This window comes from Filicampus tigris, chromosome 8 (genome assembly GCF_054856515.1).
Source record: "Filicampus tigris isolate MCC_2025a chromosome 8, RoL_Ftig_1.0, whole genome shotgun sequence".
NCBI lineage: Eukaryota > Metazoa > Chordata > Actinopteri > Syngnathiformes > Syngnathidae > Filicampus > Filicampus tigris.
In genome coordinates, this window is record NC_141224.1 from 19,993,957 (window position 1) to 20,012,560 (window position 18,604).

Here is an 18,604-nt window from a genome sequence, read left to right on the forward strand (position 1 = left end):
TTAAGTAACACATGCCCAGCTGCACACACTGAGCCAAGTGAGGTTGGGTGGCTTTAGACGCACATCGTCTCGTGACTGTTTGCATCAGAGCCTTGAGCGGGCAAATAGAGAAAAAGCCACTCAGCGCCTCCAGACTGCTGCCGGTGATCCACAAGGAGGATGTGAGTAAGTATCAATGCCTCCTCCAGGTTAGCTCTCGCCCATTGGCCTGGCCTGCTCGCCACCGGGCCTCCTCCATCCAGCGCTGAGAGAATGAAAGGATGGCCGAGCATGGAGGCGGGCTGCATGCAGGACTGACGGATGCTGCGAGCCAGCTCGATGAGCATCAGCACCACGCCGCAATGACTTCCACGGAGGACGCGCGGTCGGATGAGCTGTCTTTAGAGGAGATCCTCGGGCTTTACAGCCAGCCCATCAATGAAGAGCAGGCTTGGGCCGTGTGTTACCAGTGCTGTGTGACGCTGATGAAAGAACAGCGGAGAAGGAGATGCTCCACCTCGGCGGCGGCCACGGCGAGGATAGCAGGACCGGGAGATATTCAGATTGCAAAGGACGGATCGGTGCGATTGCACAAACAAAGCTGTGAAGGTAAACATTTTACCTTAACTGAGTGGACGTGCATGCAGCTCGGCTTAATAATATGGTTTTATATATATAGTTATCATCGTAAACGTATATACATTATAGCCGTAACTTACGGTGCATTGGCGTATCATGCATGATACCCTAATTGCACTGGCATCTGTGAGTAAATAGCACGCATTTTATTTGTCAGCGTTAATACAGCCATATAACTTGTGTCTAAATCAGCATGACCAATGACAAAGGAGCAGCCCCTCCAAAACCCCTCCCCCCCAATCCCGTGGTGGTCTTTTTTTTTTTTAAATAGTTACAAAGTGTTCTTTGAATTTCCACATTTTACAGTTTCGCATTTTTCTTTGGCTAATATCACGCGAAGGATCATGAGGATTTATCATCCTCTCACCCTGTTCTGCCGCTTCATATCAGATCACAATGTTCATTGCTCAATAGATTTTAAGCGGGGAAAGCATGTGATTAGGCTGGATGTCTGGGTAGGGTACTTATGAGATTCAGGGCAAGGTGTTTTTTCATGGAGTACAATTTACACATCCTCACCCAAGTAGGGCCTACCTCTCTCAGGGCGAGATTGGGATAATGAGAAGTCATAGCGGAGCTCCTGCTAATCAGTATATTATTAAATTAGCTTCTTTAAAATGCACACATTTTACTTCTTACTTTATGGCATATCAACTTAACAAAAATGCCACAAAAATTGAAGACACAGTTTTATATATACTATAGTCACCACCACTATTAACAGACACACGTAGACACACATAACATGGGCCTAAAGGATGCAGATCAACTACCACTCCAATACACAAGCTCATTTTTTTTAAAATAAGCTTTTACACGGATAATAATGTCCATATTTGCATCACACTGGCCAGTAAGGTTAACAATAGGTTAAAGTGGAAGTTAACCCATAACCTTTCTTTACAATAATATGTTCTATGCGCCTCCAGTCTAAACACGGCATTCTGATTAATTGTGGAATATGAGTTAAGAAACAAAATCCGCCCGTTTATAGCCATCTCAGGGGGTAGCCATTTTGTCACTTGCTGTCGAAAAATGACATCAAAGTTGCTCAGGCCTGTTCACCTGTTTTCTGAAGTTGAAAATTTGATGACATGGGAAATATGGTTCTAGAACGTGTCAAGAAAATGTTGGGGTTGACTTCCCCTTCAATTAGTGGCACCGGTTAGACGCAACCATTTGTTTTTGAAAGGAGGGCCAGTCGAAATGGAAGTAAATTCATACGCACACTTCATACACACACGATGGTGACAATATACATTTATAATAAAAAAATGAATTTAATATTGATAGATTAATTTCCAATAGCCAGGGTTGGCAACTTAGGTCAAGGCATTTGGCAGCTGCCACCCCTTACTACCGTGTAAAATCGCCTATGTGAAGACATCACATTCATGCATAATGTCTTCTTAGAACATGAGTTAGTGTGTCATCAGTAATCACTAAACCACATACTACTCAAACCTCTCAGAGAGCTGGAGGTACTTTTTTTGTTTTGTTTTGTTGAAATGTTTTTAGATTACTTTTCCATTGCTGTGTCGCCACAGGACAAAAAGTCCTGTAGTGGTCACAAGCCAAACAAAACTACTATTTACACACTTAACTAAATGTACACAGACCATATGCAGTATGTAAGAAGAAGGTAAAATAGTCGTAATGTAACAAAAAGTACACAAATCATGGGTCACACACTTGTCAGCTCCATTGGTAATGTTTTTAGCTGCTGTAGTATGTTTGTTTTTCCACAAGGTTACACAAAAGGGCACATTTTCCACCAACTAAGTTATGTAGCAACATAATATATCAGTAAAAAAATGCTGTATATTAGGGCTGCACAATATTGGAAAACCCGGCGATATGTGATATAGATGTTGACTAAAGCGATATCAATATTATTACAATATTTAACATGTACCTAAAGAAATACATTATTATGATCCAATGAAAGAAGTACATGTTTTTCATGTGGTAAAATCAGTAAGCTCAATGTGTTCTTAGCTAATTCCTCGTGATAATGTTCAGCTATTGGGTGGCGATGCACATTTGAGTTTGCATCTGACTGGTTGAATTCAGATAAATGCATACAATTCCATAAGAAAATGATTGCACATCTTTGCGATATGCATATTCCATAGGCCATTATTGCAATATCTATATTTTGTGGATATATTGCGCACTTTAACGGCTGCTTAACGTGACACATTTTCTTTTTATCCTACAGGTAAATACAACCCGAGTACGCAAATTGAGGTGAGTGACTCACTTGTGTTCTCATTTTTGAAAATGAGCATTACTTGCTGTTGTCTGAATTATTCTTAGTTTTCTGGTAATTTTAGTTAGTTAGTTAGTTACAGCCAGGTCTTACCTCCTTTAATAATAATGATAATACATCAGATTTATATAGCAGCGCTTTACTGTAGCACATTCAAAGTGCTCACAATGGATACATTATTCATGCACTTGCACATTTACACTCTGGTAGTGGTGAACTACATCTGTAGCCACAGCTGCCCGGGGGTAGGCTGATGGTGTGCGCCTATGGTCCTATACTGACCACCAACAAACATTCACAGCTGTACACCAGTGTGAGGGGCGCTGGAGGCAAGGTGGGTGAAGTGTCGTGTCAAACAACTCCTTTATAGAGATACAGCCGTAAACAAAATGAATGCATTTGCAAAATATCCACTAAGGTTTTATTTTGCTTGAGCTTCTATCATTGTTTTAAAGCGCCATGCTAACCAATTTTACTTTCGCTACATGCAAAAGGGCCAAGAGCAATTTAATTTTAATTTGTTGGTACTTTTGTGATGGGCTCCAGCACGCCCCGCGACCCTTGTGAGGAGAAGCGGTATCGATAATGGATGGATGGATGGTATTTTTGTGAGCATAATTACACAAAAATTATGCAACCGATTTCCATTCACTTATGGGAGGTGTTTCACAAATGTGAATGCAAATGCAGACTGAAATGTAATTTTCTCAATTTGAGTAACAATAGAAGCATTCTCCTCAGCCCAGAATGCAAGTGGGTTAGTCCCACCTGTTTATGTATTCATAGTAAAAGTCATTCATTACCATCAACTCTCCTGTTCTTGTCAGTGTAATGGCTGTTGTTTGTAGAAATTGCTGCTTACCACGATGTGGTCAGCTGACAAACCCAAAGTGGGTATAACAGTTTCTTTTTCTCCCTTTTATCCGGGTTGAGTTCTTTTCAGTTTGCTATATTTGAGGAGCTCTTTTCCAATCCGATGTAAATAATTAGGGTATTCTGAGAATAATGACATTGACCCAGATATTTACAAATATTATAATTTACAATTGTCCTGCTAAAACAATCTCCCTCAGTCTGAACATGTTCATCAAGTGATGATCTTAAGAAAGATTTTTTTAAAATTCTTCTATTTATTATTATTATTATTTTGACCAAATCAAACCACTGGGATCAGCGGTGACTCTGCCATTATGTTGTAATGGCGGAACAGAGCGCTCTTCTATAGGGTTTGCACTTATAACTTAAAGGCGACATAGTATAGAAAATTAACTTTAAATTGTTTGTATCCAAAAAGTTGTGTGTCTGATGTGCCTACTGACCCATCAAGTGTGAAGTTAAAGAACCAAGTAATCTTTTGTTATCTGCCTGTTTCTGAAAATGTGTTGGTTAGGAAGCCGGCCTGTGGGGCTAATTACATTGGTACTGGTTGAGTAGAACAGTGTTTCCCAGCCTTTATTGAGCCAAGGCACATATTTCACATCGGAAAACAATTCACACCACTTTGCAAACCGATTCACAAAAAGCGGATAAACAGGCTAATTATGTACCTTTTGTCTACTAGTGGAAGAGCAATTGATTGATTGAAACTTTTTATAAATAGAAAATAAATAATTTTTCATCCAAATGATTTACATAGGATAATTTTTCATTGCACATCTGATCTTTCATGGCAGACTAATTGGGAATCACTGGAGTAGAAGCTACTACAAAGTAGTAGCTATTGCCTAGCTAGTGCTAAGTAGAGTAAAAGCAACTGTGGCTAAAGCGGAATTGTTTCTAGACCTGGATTTGACACCTCTGCCCGTGCCAAACAACTACTTTCAAGTGATTGGCATAGCACTGTCATGTGAAAGCCAAAATATAAGCAGAGCTGCAGTGCTAGCACAGATTAGTATTATCAAACGGTGTTACCAATACCATCATCAGCTTCTTATTATTGCAACAATAGGATTGTTAGTTTGTGTGTATGTGTTTCCTTGGGGGACTGTTGAGTTGTTGCACAACGCTCACGGCGGGCGGAAGCACAGTGTATGTGAGACACGCTGTTGAAATAAAAGTAAGTGAGCAAATGTAAGCGCTCTAACCGTCCATTCTGTATATGAGACAGAACAGAATGAAACAAAAATGTTATAACTTGCCTACACGGTGAAGGGAGGCATTTGTGTTTGCTTTTGTCATGTGCCACATCATGTCATTTGGCAGATTTTAATCTTGAACTGTCTGTGTGTGGGGTTATGGTAAAATTAACCATTGGTGGTTGTAGACCCAGTAATCAGGGCCGCAAGTTTTGATTGGATTTACAGATAAGCGTTGGATAACCGTTTTAACTTCTGATAAACGGCATTTACTTTAAGAAGTGCAGGGGGCAGGGCTCATGATAACAGATTGCGTGCGGTAATGGCAACAGTTGTAAAAGTAATGGAGACTGCCCGATGTAAAAGTGGGTTTTGCGCTTAAGGTAGATTTGTCAGTTTTCCCGGGGAACACATAGGAAGGAATTTGTGTGTTTTTAGGACCAACAGGCGACAGCTCTTCTTCTTCTTCTACAACTACTTACTATGTCACATGCATTTGCAGCACAAGTAGTGAATCTACTCAGGTAAAGAACCACACCTCGTACTGTGAAATCTAAAACAAAGATATTCCGTAGTATTTAAAATGAATATTTACAATCATCTCTTTGACTGAAATGTTCAATGAGTAAACATAATGCATAACATACCGTGTGTGCCTTGTAGAAGATAAATAGAGTAGACATTACATAGACATAGACATTACATCCCAGTAGAAGGTAAATCAAAGATAATAAAAGTCAGGCATTTTTCTTCTATTCTTCTAATAGAAACAATTCTCCAAACTTCTCGCTGACAGGTTTAGTTCTGTCCACCAGCACCACACTTCAGCAGCGTTGATTTGCGAGGCCTCGTGGAGGTCACTTGAGCTGGGTGGGTTGCTCTGTGATGATACGCCAAAGACAAACAACTAACATGGTATTTGAATTTGGCTTTGTAATGTGCGCAAATGATTTGTGATTTCTCCAATAAACCTTTTTAAGTAAAACAACGTAGAAATCTGTCCTTGTCTGTCTTCGCGCCAGTGACTCTCCTCTAAGTTATGCTGTAAAGCGAGCAGAGGTCAGCTGCCACAGGACGTAAATAAAACTGAGCTTTTTAAAATTGTAATTCATCTCCAAAGTTAACGCTTTAATTTTGACAGCCCTAATTTGTACGTTGTATATTAATCGCAGAGCACATGCAAAATGAACTGTGTGGCAATTGTGCACCTTTGGCAGACGCTATCTTCGGTGCACCCGTTTAGTAGGTCAGCTTCCACATCAGTTTGTGTGTGTAGTCGAGTTTGTGCGCATTTTTGCAGTCACAAAAATTTGCTAAATCTGACTATTTTGTAGTGCCTGTACAAATAAATGATCATATTATGTTTATTTCATGGCAAGACTTTTAACATTGTACATTTTAAAACACTCCTTTACATGACGCTGGATGACTTTCAAGTTGCTCTAATTTTTACTTCCATTACATACACAACAACTCCAAGTTGAAAAAAACAGCACATTATGTGCACATGGCTTCAAAGAATGTGAACTGTTGATGTAATGAATGTCAGATGATGTTCTTTATTTTGCCTTGGAGGCAATTCCACAAATTTGACATGAAATTGTTGGTCGATAACCACATTTGAATTTGTTCACTTGCCAGTTTGCTTATATGGAGGATTTCTTCATGACCCCTGTAGCCCGTTTTAACTTCACCTTGAGTGGTCACTTCGTCATGTCTAACAATTGGGGATTATGTTTTTACCCATTACGTTATATTACTCATGCCTCTTCTGTTCTCCCTTGGAATCTCAGCTTTGGAATTGAGAAGAGTCTCATGAAACTTTCACAACTGGTAATCATACCTCCTTAATGGTTTCTGTGTCAAGGAAAAAGTCAAATAAGTTTCCGCTGATATCTTAACAGAACAAATAGTGGAACTAGTCAGAATTTAAAGGGTACAGATATTTGGCTTAAACATTTGTCACCTGTGAAATCAATGTGTGATTTACAACCTGATCTGATGAGATACAACTGGACAGATTCATTTTCAACAAATTTTCATTTTGAATCATTGACAAATTAGGATCAGATTAGATTTGGTGGTAGTTCAACATTTCATGATGTGATCTAGAGGCAACAAAATTTGTTTCATCCACAAAAATAAGATATATATATGTTTTTTAAATATAATGGGGATAATTTTGAATTTCAAATTGGAGATCGACTTGTGGCTTGTGAATGGAGTGTGTTTGACGTTACATGTTCCACTGTAAATTCTGTTGATATTTTCCTGTAAATTAATTAGGGTTAAGGGATTTATCAGCCAAAGAAAGATAAAGTAGACATGCTATCATATGACAGTCATAAAAGAGAATGTACTTTTTCTCCGCCTGGGGAAATGACTTGTCTTTCTGTCTCATGATGAGAATCTTTCTAGAAATGCTTTACACAAACAAGTTGATGAAATGTATCTTGTCATCCATCTTTGCCACTCCAACAACCATTTAGTCGTGAGAATTTTTTTTCTGCCAAGTGTGACAGATTACAATGTAATGTAATCTATAATTGTTTATATTTGTCAGCCATCGATCAATCAATGTTCTCTGCTCCTTGTCCTCAATAATTGTGGTTAACAGAGAGCGGTAGGGTCCACCTTAAACCAATTGGCAGTCAATGGCAGGGCACATATCGATAACCAATCATACTCACATTCACACCTGACCTAGGGCAATTTAGTGTTCAGGTAACATGTTGAGATCTGGGAGGAAACCTGAGTACCAGGCGAAAAGACCAAGAAGCTGCTAAACACGTGTGGAGTTGACTGAGTGGCCATCTAGTGTAATGTCATGCACAATGAAATTGCAACAGCCACATTTAGGTGATTTTTAAGACCCCCCCACACAATTTTCATAACAGGCAAGCTTTGGGATGTGACTTTGGAGGTTCTGCTGCACAAATTACAATATGAACATAGAATGTTCTTCTCTGGCCTTTGCAGGACAGAGGCAGTAAAGCAAAACTAATTGCTGTGTGTCAAACAGCCTGAATTTCAGCCATTTCTGTTTACTTCCTCTGAGTGACAAACATGCTGTAATTTAAGTCAATCTGATGTTACTCTTGCTTCTGATAATAATGACCACAGTAGCTGCAGCAGCTGCTGCTGCAAATCTCCTTTGATTGCACAGCAGCTTCATCCTTTTGCCATGTTTTCCCTTTTTTCATCTCTCCTTCACCCCATTATTCTGCTTGGTTGCTTGGAAGCCTGAGAAGCACTCAGAGAGATTTTAAATGGAGTGTGAAATGTTTGGTTGGGTAGTCGTCATGTTCAGATGCCTTGGAATTACAGTCCCAGTTTGCAGTTACTTGTCGTAAATACAGTATGATTTCACTATTTTCTATTGGAATACAACTTAAATATTCTTTTCATTTGCATTTTTTAGGAAATAGATGCAGTAGAAGATAAAAAAAAACATGGTTCATAATCTTCAACATTTGTTAATTTTTAATTATTTTATGAAGCGCTGATCAGTTGAGTGCCCTGTGATTGGCTGGCAATTGGTTCAGGGTGTACCCACCTCTCACCCCAAAGTCAGATGGGATGACCCTTGTGATGATAAGCAGCACAGAGAATGGAGAGAGGTCATTTTGTGTTCGAATGAGAGAGAGTTATAATGAAATTACTGTGCTTCTCATCCACATGAGAAGTGACAATAATTGCCAGAATAATCTGCTTTTTCTGCTGTTCGTATGCTTGCATATCACACCCTCTCTTACAGCACGTGGATAAAGTTTTGGAGGTGTATTTCTTCACAGACAGAGATGATAAAAGGTCTTTTGGCAGAAGGTCTTTTGGCAGTATGTTTTTTTTTTTTTTTACGTGTTTGTGTGTATGCACAAACTGTAGGGTTAGGAAAAAAAAAACCATAAATTCATCATGTAGTATACAGTAGGTGTTTACTTGGTACCTTGGGGTTGTGAAAAAGGTATACTTTCAGTCCAGTGTGATATTTAATGTAAGGCTGTGCGATATGGCCCAAAATTCATATCATGGTATCAATTGCATCCATTCACAGTAACAGCATATATTATGATATAAAATTAAGTGTACATTTTTTTAAGGAATAATAATTAAATAAAAAAAATCATCTTTTAATATATACACTCCATTAGACAAGCTAAATTGATAAAATAAATAGCGATAAAACAATGTGAATTACGATAGCATTTATTGTGCAAATGTCCAATTAGAATTAAATGTTAGCACTCCCTATGTTACAAAATAGTGCAAACAAAAATAATGTTGATATTTTGAAATCAGTGCAAAAGGCTTTCAGTTTACTTTTCTATAATTCATTCAAATTACTGTGCCCATTGATTAATTAGCATTCTCCGATCGATTTTTTCAACTTTAATTAAAACTGTTATAATGCTGTAATTTGACGATATTGTAAAAAAAAAAGTACTGTAAATCTGCACTTGCGTCACAGAACAATTATGGATAAACAGTATTTATGAACAGCAGCTCGTTTACGCTTTAAATTGCTTCACATATCTTTTGCAAAACATTGTACAACAATATTCTACGGCAATATTTAACAACGAGGAACTTCAAATTATGTCCAGGCTTAATAAGGTGCCTTTTTTGATTTTCTTTTCATCCAGTTTCTCCTTAATGAGAGATATCAGCAAAGTTTGATGTGTGGTATGCAAATGTCTGCCATGCCCAGCCACTACAGCAGTCAGAATGAAAAAAAAAAATCATTTGATGTACAGTATGATGATTTGATTTGATTTTGATGTGATTTGTGCCACATATGTCACCCTGGAATATGTAACTTTGTGGATTTGCGGACGGTCCTTAACACAGTCTGAAAGAAAAATACAGCCGTTTATTGCTGTTATTGCAAATACATTTGAAGTAGCAACAACTGCAGCCACCATTTTTTGACAGATAGTTTCCGAAATGTCCCTACACATACTGCACGTGACATGGTCACAAATGTAGCCACGATGCGGAATACGAGCGTGTAAGAACTGAATGTTAAGCGATTGTCGAACATCCGGCCAACTTTTACATGCTCGCATAAATGTAAGTGATGGCGGCGTTAGTGATGTCTCGCCAACATTTATTTGCTCTGTCAATGGTACAGTGCGTGTTTGCTCAACTCGTCAATGATTGTGTTCACCTGTCTGCATTCCACCCCCTTGTGTTAGCCAATCAGCTCCCTCCTACCTTGTGTGTCTTGTCCAGGTGTTTCTCGTTGTCTTGTCAGTATGCTTGTATTTAAGTTCCTATTTTCTGTTCTATCATTGTCGCTGTCAGGTTTTTTTTGTTTCTCCCAGTGGTATGTTTCGTTTCTTAGTGTTTCTTTGCTACTTTGAGTTTTGGACTTTTCAAGATTTGTTTGTCCTCGTTTTTTGTTAATAAATATTTTCTTCAGTACCCCCTGCTTCTCCTGCCTCCCGAGGCAGCGAATGATAAACTGTGATTTCGGAAGTGAGCACTGTCTATAGTTTGTATCTTCCATTCCTCCTTCCTTTGGGCCTTTTCAGTTCCACTTTTGCTCCCACTCTTTTTGATCACTTGTTTGCATCCGTTCTCTCTCTTTTCTCAGTGGTCAGGCAAACGGATTAATTCCCTGTGTGATTTCCCACTTAAGTCTTTTGTCTGTGCCTTGGGATTGGTGGCTTTATCAAGAATGACTGTCTAGTTTACAGATTTTATGATTTACAAGTACAAATAGACCGTGAACAGCAACACAAAAACGATATTATTAAAGCGAATTGATAAAAATGGCAGTTAAAGGCTCTATCTCAGATTTTTTTTAATCTATAAACAACAGGAATACATTTAGCATTCTCTCTACTTATTTACTTACTTACTTACTTACACGCTTATTTACCCTTGTAACATAACATTACTTGAGTATTTTTGAATATTTTGATAGTTTTTTGCATAGAATATTATTAATTGAGATCAGAAGCATTTCTATTGCCGATAATGAATTTATGAAGAGTTCAGGGAGTAAAAAAACAATCAGTTCAATAAGGAAAAATGAAAAATATTTTATTATATAGCTACAGTAATGCATATACACTATGCAGATCTTTGTTGAACTTGTTTGTAATGTAACAAAGAAGTTCATAGTGGGCCTTTGGCCTTTGACTGCACATGCATGTGATGTGAATTATTAGAGACTGACAGATTTTTGGGGTTTCTAAAAAAAATAATATAATGCTAATAATAAACAATTTTCATGAAATGTTTTGAGACAATAGCAAAATAAAGAATTTAACTGACAAAATTTAGCATGTGAAGGACAGCAATCCTTACACTCACTTACACTCGTTCAGCTAGAACATAGTCCAGTTTGAACAAAATGGAGTGCTGACATTGTTGTATGGAACCCATCCCAGTGACAGGAAGGAGTTGAACCAGAATAGTGTTAAGGTCACTGGATAATGAAATACTGTTAGGATTCTAACTGTAAGCTGTCCTATGTGCATGTGCAGGTGATAGAGTCTCTGGGCATCATGATCTACAAGGCGCTGGACTATGGACTGAAAGAGAATGAAGAGAGGGAGCTCAGTCCTCCACTGGAGCAGCTTATTGACATGATGACCAACATAGCGGAGGCCGAAAGGGACGTCTGCCCTGATGAAGGCTACGAGGCAACTGAGGAAGAAGACGAGGCAGATGACGACCCTGACAATATTTCTAGTGTTCATGGCTACAGAGGTATCCTCAAGGTACTGTACGTATATTTGGCTGCCATACTTATTATATTTGGAATGTGAAAACCTATTTGAAAAATACCACTTTTTCACTTATTTTCTTGTAGCTATGTACGGATCATCTACCCAGTCAGTCGGACGCCCCAAGTCACTATCAGGCAGTATGTCGGGCTTTGTACACAGAGACCAGGGAATTACGGACTTTCTTGGACAAAATCAAGAATGCCAAAGAGGTGAGTCATTATTTTTATTATCGTCATCATGTTTGTGGCCGTGGAGAAGCCCCGCCCCTTCACATCAATCTTTACAAAGGAATAATGACTGACCTTTGTTATGAAAGACTTGGTGACGCTGGAGCTTTAGTACTGTCGGCTTTCAGTACCTGCCTCATGGGTGCTTGGAACAACGGCCACACTATGAAGCCACTAATGCACGTGGTGAAGGCTTCATAATTAGGGGCTCTATTTTCATAAGGAACACATGCGGAAATGCCGCCGTATGCCAATGGCATCAGAGGAAGTTGTTCAGCCAGCATGGAATTGATTCCCACTTAGTGACTGAAGGTGTCTATTTAGTTCAATTGGTTCCCTGTCTGTTCATGATCTGGGCTTGACTGGCGACAACCAGTTGCGGGTGACTCTAACTTTTGCTCATAGTCAGCTGGGATAACTTCTTGAACAGGATCCGCAGTAGAAAATGGATGCATTGACACAGCCTCGAGTGTCAAACAGAAGGCTTACAAATGTCAAACTCCAATAAATAAATTGTGTGGGTGTGCCTACTGTAGTAATTCTGAGAGTAATATACAGGATTTAAAAATCAGTAAAAAGCCGTGACAGAGAAGACGGCTTAAACAGTAGCATAAAATAGGCATGCAAATTACAGAGGCTCACAGAAATGTATCAGCTGATACTTGAAGGCATCTGTGGTAAGGCCTGTGGATAAATAAATAAATGGGCTCATCACGGCACATGCTTTATGAGTCATGCTATGATATAACGCCGCATACTATTAGTCATACAGTACATCTTTATCTACTTTGTAATTCACTAATGACTGTTTAGTGACTTGGTTTGGAACAAGCCCTTTCCTTACACTGCATCCAGTCCGGTAAAACAAAAACCTTCTCCCCTTGATTTTAAAATTAGTTTCAATATAATAATACAATATGTATATTTTTATTCACTTTTACCCAATTAAAGGTCTCTGCAACCTATTTTGAATATAGAGGTTTCCTTCATTGTTGTCTGTCAAAATAATTGTGCATCTGTAAATCTTTGTTTTTTTCCCCCCCAGAGATATGAGTTAGGTCTTCATTTAATAAATTCTCCCTTTTACATTTCGTTCACTGACGGGATATTTCACCAAATAAACAATGAAGGGGTTCAAGGTTTTCATATAATTATAAAACGATTTGATTAACCGTCAGAAATGTCGAAACGCTTACATTGTGGAGTTTGTGGACATGAAAGAGTTTCTATACAAATGACTAGCAATGAAAAGCAGACTGTGATCCCAACAGGCTGAACAGTCGGAGGTAGCAGTACAGTGTGGTGCTACTGAGACGTGTTCCCTAGCTGACAGGCCGAAATGGGCCGCAATGAAGACAATGTAACATGTCCTACATAGATGACAGTGTCGGACATGCTGACACTCAGACAAAACTGCCGACTCACACTGACTTTCCAAACCAATGTTCAAAAAAACACCATTACGAATAGCTTCGGTGCTCTGCGGTGGCGTCTCGTCATAAGATCTTCTTAACTTTAGTTGTATTTTATTGAAGTTTTATAGCACTTTTAAGAAATGAGAAAATGTACATTCTTCTTCATAAAATATTTACAACCTTTTGACATACTGATAAATTATCGCTAACTACGTTGACATTATTGCTGTGGTAATTTCAGATTACTCGACAGGCAATTTATCCAATGTTAGGAATTACATTTAGTTTCCATTTATTCAAAGTGATGTAATCATACGTCTTGTCAGCTTTCTACTTGATGACAAAACTTGAAATATGAACAGCGGGGCAACAATAATGCGGGTCAACGCAGGATCAGTTAATCAGTGCATTTTAATTTCTCCCTCACCCACCGTTGGGTTGTTGCTATGAACACACAACATAATGTTTTTCTAGTGTGCATTCACCTATTAACATCACATGAAGGCTTTGCCTCTTGGGCAGCAGTGGTTTGGAATAGATGTTTCCTGTTGGTAGGTGTACTTACTACTCTGTGTGTGTGTGTATGTGTGTGTCTCTGCGTGTGTGTGTGTGTGTGCATCTCCGCAGGGTTCCATCCTGCTATGTGCTTCTAAAACTGCCCTTTCAGTGTGCATAATGCATGTGAATGAATAGAGGGAATTTGGTCGGTTACGTAACTGTTCAAAAGAAAACGCAGGACTGAGAGGGTTCTTATTAATGGTGGGAGCAAAAAATAGAAAAAGAAAGCAGAATGAATAAACATGACTAAGGGATGGAGTAAGCTGTTGCAGCATAGAATTTTTCTGTACTTCTATGTAATTTAGCTGCAAATAATCACATTGTTTATTCCAATGGCCTTATTCATCACATACTCGATACATTAAAGTCAAACTGTTAATAATGAAATACAAAGTATGTGAATTGATTATTGTTTAAAAATTTCTCTGGGCCCTTTTGTACGTATAGCGCAAAGCGCAGTCTAAATGTGCGCTTGGGTGGAGTTTTACTTCTTTCTGTATTTTGCTGGACTTTGCGGCAATAGAGTCGGGCGTGACGGGGCGTTTGCGCCTTTGTGCGCTGTTGTGGGATGGAAGTAGACTTTTTCCCAGCCAATCCGCGCCGTGTCCCTCATATGCATCAAAATCAAGGCGGTCAAAGTACAAACCCCAAGTACCCCGTGCCTGACATTGCAGGAAAAAAACTTGACCCAATCTGGGGATTGTACCCGGGACATCGGCTTGGAGGAGCAGAGTACTAACCGCTGAGCTAAAACACTGGCCCACCAACTTGCCGAATTGCCATATAACCGCAATGGAAGGTACAACTGAGGCTGGCATCAGTTATACATTTTCATATTCGGGACCAGAGCTGTCACTATCGAATATTTTTTTGATCAATTATTCTATTGATTACTCCATCGAGCAATCAAATAATCATAAAATGTTATTTTACATTAAAGTGTCTTGCAAAACCATTTTCCTTCATTACTGTTTATTTACCAATTGTTGTTTATTCGGTATTGTTTAGTGATAAAAACAACAACTAAACGAACGTTTTTTATGATTTCTAAAAAAATTAGGCCTGGATAAATCATTTAAAAAGAGAAATCCGCCATTAACATGACTTAAAACTTGTACAACTAAATTGAAAAATCTTCGCAACAGGGCTAGTAAAAAAAAAAAAAAGTTACAGTGGAACTCCAAATGGTGGCAGGTGTGTGCTGGCTCCCATTTAAAATGAGTTTGATTGCAATTCGTTAATTCTGTACACAGCCACATTCCCACGTATAAGAGGATGTGCAAACTTGTGCAACCAACTTGCCTGTATCCTAGTTGTTTATTTTTGCTTCCACACACTAAAAGATTTATTTTGTTTCCAAGTAAGTTGCAAAGGTTATAGGCAGAGGTGGGTAATCCAGGTCCAGCAAGAAAAAACCCTGCTACAGTTTGGCTTTAGCCACAGGTGCTTCTAATCAACTGAGCTCCTTTACCTGCCAGTTGAGTAGAAGCACCTGTGGCTAAAGCCAAACTGTGACAGGGTTTTTACTTTCTGGACCTGGATTACCAACCTCTGGTTATAGGTCATATTAATGGTGAAAAAAAAGTTGTGCGATTATTTATCTTGGTAATCACAAAAAAATGGTATTCGAACGGGATGTGTAAACCTTTTATAAAGTGTTTATCAGTGAGCTAGTGTAACCCCTTACTGTTGTTTAAGTGATTACACGTGGATGCTGACATGATTGTGTGGACATGTTATTTGAAAGAGAATGTGCATTACTTGTTAGGTAATACACTATATGCATACATCTGTGCCTTTGCATATGAGGGAGATCAGCTGTGAGTCTCCCTCCCCCACACAGCATTGCCTCATCTGAATAGCAGTGTTGTGACATTGTAAAGGGGAGCGGTCTTTTTGCATTAAACACTACCAGCCCTTAATGCCAAGCAGTGTCGCTGTAAATGTCTCCCATAGACATTAGCAAAAACGCAGCTAATTAGTGTTGAATACCAACACAACAAATCTTGAGACACATACAGTATTATGTTTTTTAAAATGATTATTATTACTATTTTTTACATGATTATAAAAAGTTCTGTGTGTATTAATGACCTTTTGTCAAAACACACCAAGGATCAAGAATTATAGTAAATCAAAAACACCCTTTTAGCTGCAACCTGTTAGTTTTCAGGGCCCGTTAAAAATGTCCCTGTTAAATTCTACACTCAGTGATCAATTGCTTTTCCATATTGGAGAAAATGAATAGTAGGAGTTTGACCACTAAATGAATGAATCCACACAATCACAATCATCAATGTGCAATAGTTGACCAAATTCTGCTCCCAGGGCTATGAGTGTTTTACCTAGTTATCTGGTTGCCCCATTCACCTTGTGATTGACTTGTGCCCTCAGTCAGTCAGTCTGCCTCAGCTCCAGTTCTGACTCTGAAAAGGATATTTGATATAGAAAATGGATTGATGGGTGAATTCCGCTCCCATTATGAACAGTGAACTTCTCCATATTCACGGTTTGTCATTTACAAATTTGCCTATTCATGAAGCCATGTCTAATACAAAAACATTGCTTTAGTAACATCTTGTGGCAACTATTGGCACTTACAAACCTTTTGGGGATAGCTTTCAATTACCGACGGATTTTCATTACTCGCGGTAGGGCTAGGTCCATAACCCTCGCGAATAGGGCCGATTCAATGTACAGATAACACATTTTTTCATGTTTATGTTTTTGTGATGTACTGCTAATCCCAAAGAGGGAATGGAACTGTTCCAATTAACAATCATCTTTTTCGCATCATCACTGGCGAGCTTAATAGTGTTCTCCTTAAACGTCCTGCTTTGATCCAGTAAACCCTTCAACATTACCACGTAACAATGGACCACTGTAGTCAGTTAATGTAGCAAAAATGCATGAGGGTGTGCAAATGATGTTACATAAGAAGCACATCGCAGAGTTTATATTCCAGTCACAGCAGCTGGCCCTGTGCAGGATGATAGTGAATCGGGATTTCCCCATTGGATGGAGATTCTGTAGCTGTCAACACAGTCCTGTGATTTTGGTCTGACCGGCCAGGTATTAAATAGGGGATCGTATTAAATCGGGGATATATTTTTCCCCTGTTTTCTCTTCGTCACCATTTTCAACAAGTATGGTGAGGTACAGTGTTATATTATTATTTATAAAACATTATAAACCATCCCTTAATTTCCAACCTTACCTTCTCACTTTTAAACACCCTATCACTGGGCTAACAGTTGTAGTAGTCCAAACTCCAGGTACAATCTTGAAGTGTGGAGCGAAACACAGACGGCCCTATTTTCATGCCCAGCACAAGTCTAGGCAGTCTGACTGTATGCATGCAGCAATCAAATAATCAGATAAAATGTTATTTTACATTAAAGTGTATTGCAAAACCATTTTTTCCTTCATTACTGTCTCTCTACCAATTATTGTTGTTTATTTGGTATTGTTTCGTGATAAAAACAACATTCTTTTGGTATTATTGCAGATGTGTGCCGTTAGAAATGGTCGTTTGCGCCATTGTGGGAATCAACACAGTTGACTTGCTTCCCAGCCAATGGAAGTGGATACTTGCGTTCCATTTAAATTCAGAGTAGGAGAGGCACGCGGTCTACATGGCGGAAGCGTAAACGTAGTTCGCTGGAGGCGATGCAGGAGATCGACTCACGCAAAGTATATTTCTAAGGAACTGCAAGATCTCCACTCGTAGGTGATGCAAAGTTGCCTGTGGCGATCACAGATCACCCCTCCGAAGTGGGCACTTGGAGACCACCTTCCACCCCAATCGTTCGTGGACGTGTGTGACGGGGTTTTTGCTTATATTCTTATATATAGTTATATATATATATATTCTTATATTGTTTATGTGTGTCAAAAGTCTGGATGAGAGAATCTGTGGCTATATAAAGTGTGTAAAAAAGTTACACACTAATGGGAGAGCAGGGCCCAATGAGAGCCTAACCCCCCACTGTTTTGTATCACTTCTCTTTTGTTGTTTATTCACTGTCAAGTTACACTCCGTCATGTTGCTAGGATGTCTTGCTATTTATGTAACTGACAGCTATCACCATCCATGCCACACCAACGCCTTGCTGTGGACGTCATACTGATCTTCGTTCAGTATTGTGACAATCTGAAATGAACCGTACGGCTTGTTTTGTTTTGTTATACTTACTAGTCCTTCAAGCCACATTCCCACCAATATCCCCACCAACAGACAAAAGTGCCTACTTCTACACTTTACATAGCATACCTCTGTACTTAGTACCGTAATATATGGTGCCAGAAAGCGGGACATTGCTGATCCATTGCTCTCCTCACCTTGCAAATCATAAGAGAGGGAAGTGCAACTAATCAAACTTCACCCGGGATAATATAACAAGGTAAATTTAGAATTCACTAACTCCCTTTAGTCTAACACAGCCTTCTCTTTTTTCGTAACAGAATCTTCGTAAGATGGAAGAGTCAACAGAAGATCCCAGAAGAGACCTGAATGACTTACAAAATGCTGATTGGGTAACATACAAACTATCATTGATCTCAACCAATCAACCGAACATACCTCAACTCAATTATAAAGGGTCAACTGTCTTAATGATTGCAGCTTTAACTTCAACCGGGTGAAAGCATTATCCCGATTGTCCAATTCAATTATCTTTCAAAGGCTCGTATTATATTT

The 18,604-nt window shown here is 38.9% G+C and overlaps 1 protein-coding gene across 3 annotated transcripts in view; it reads left to right on the forward strand.

The window, feature by feature from the left end:
* The window catches only part of spire1b (spire-type actin nucleation factor 1b), a 33,548-nt gene continuing 14,944 nt past the window's right edge, over positions 1 to 18,604 (forward strand). The window contains exons 1-5 of one of the 3 annotated variants that reach the window (XM_086038229.1): positions 1 to 588; positions 2,840 to 2,868; positions 11,460 to 11,696; positions 11,789 to 11,914; positions 18,370 to 18,441. In XM_086038229.1, the coding sequence (XP_085894355.1) occupies positions 261 to 588; positions 2,840 to 2,868; positions 11,460 to 11,696; positions 11,789 to 11,914; positions 18,370 to 18,441 (792 nt within the window). In that variant the 5' untranslated portion in view covers positions 1 to 260. The remainder of the gene's footprint in view (positions 589 to 2,839; positions 2,869 to 11,459; positions 11,697 to 11,788; positions 11,915 to 18,369; positions 18,442 to 18,604) is intronic. The other 2 variants (XM_086038230.1, XM_086038231.1) reach the window with 2 other exon arrangements.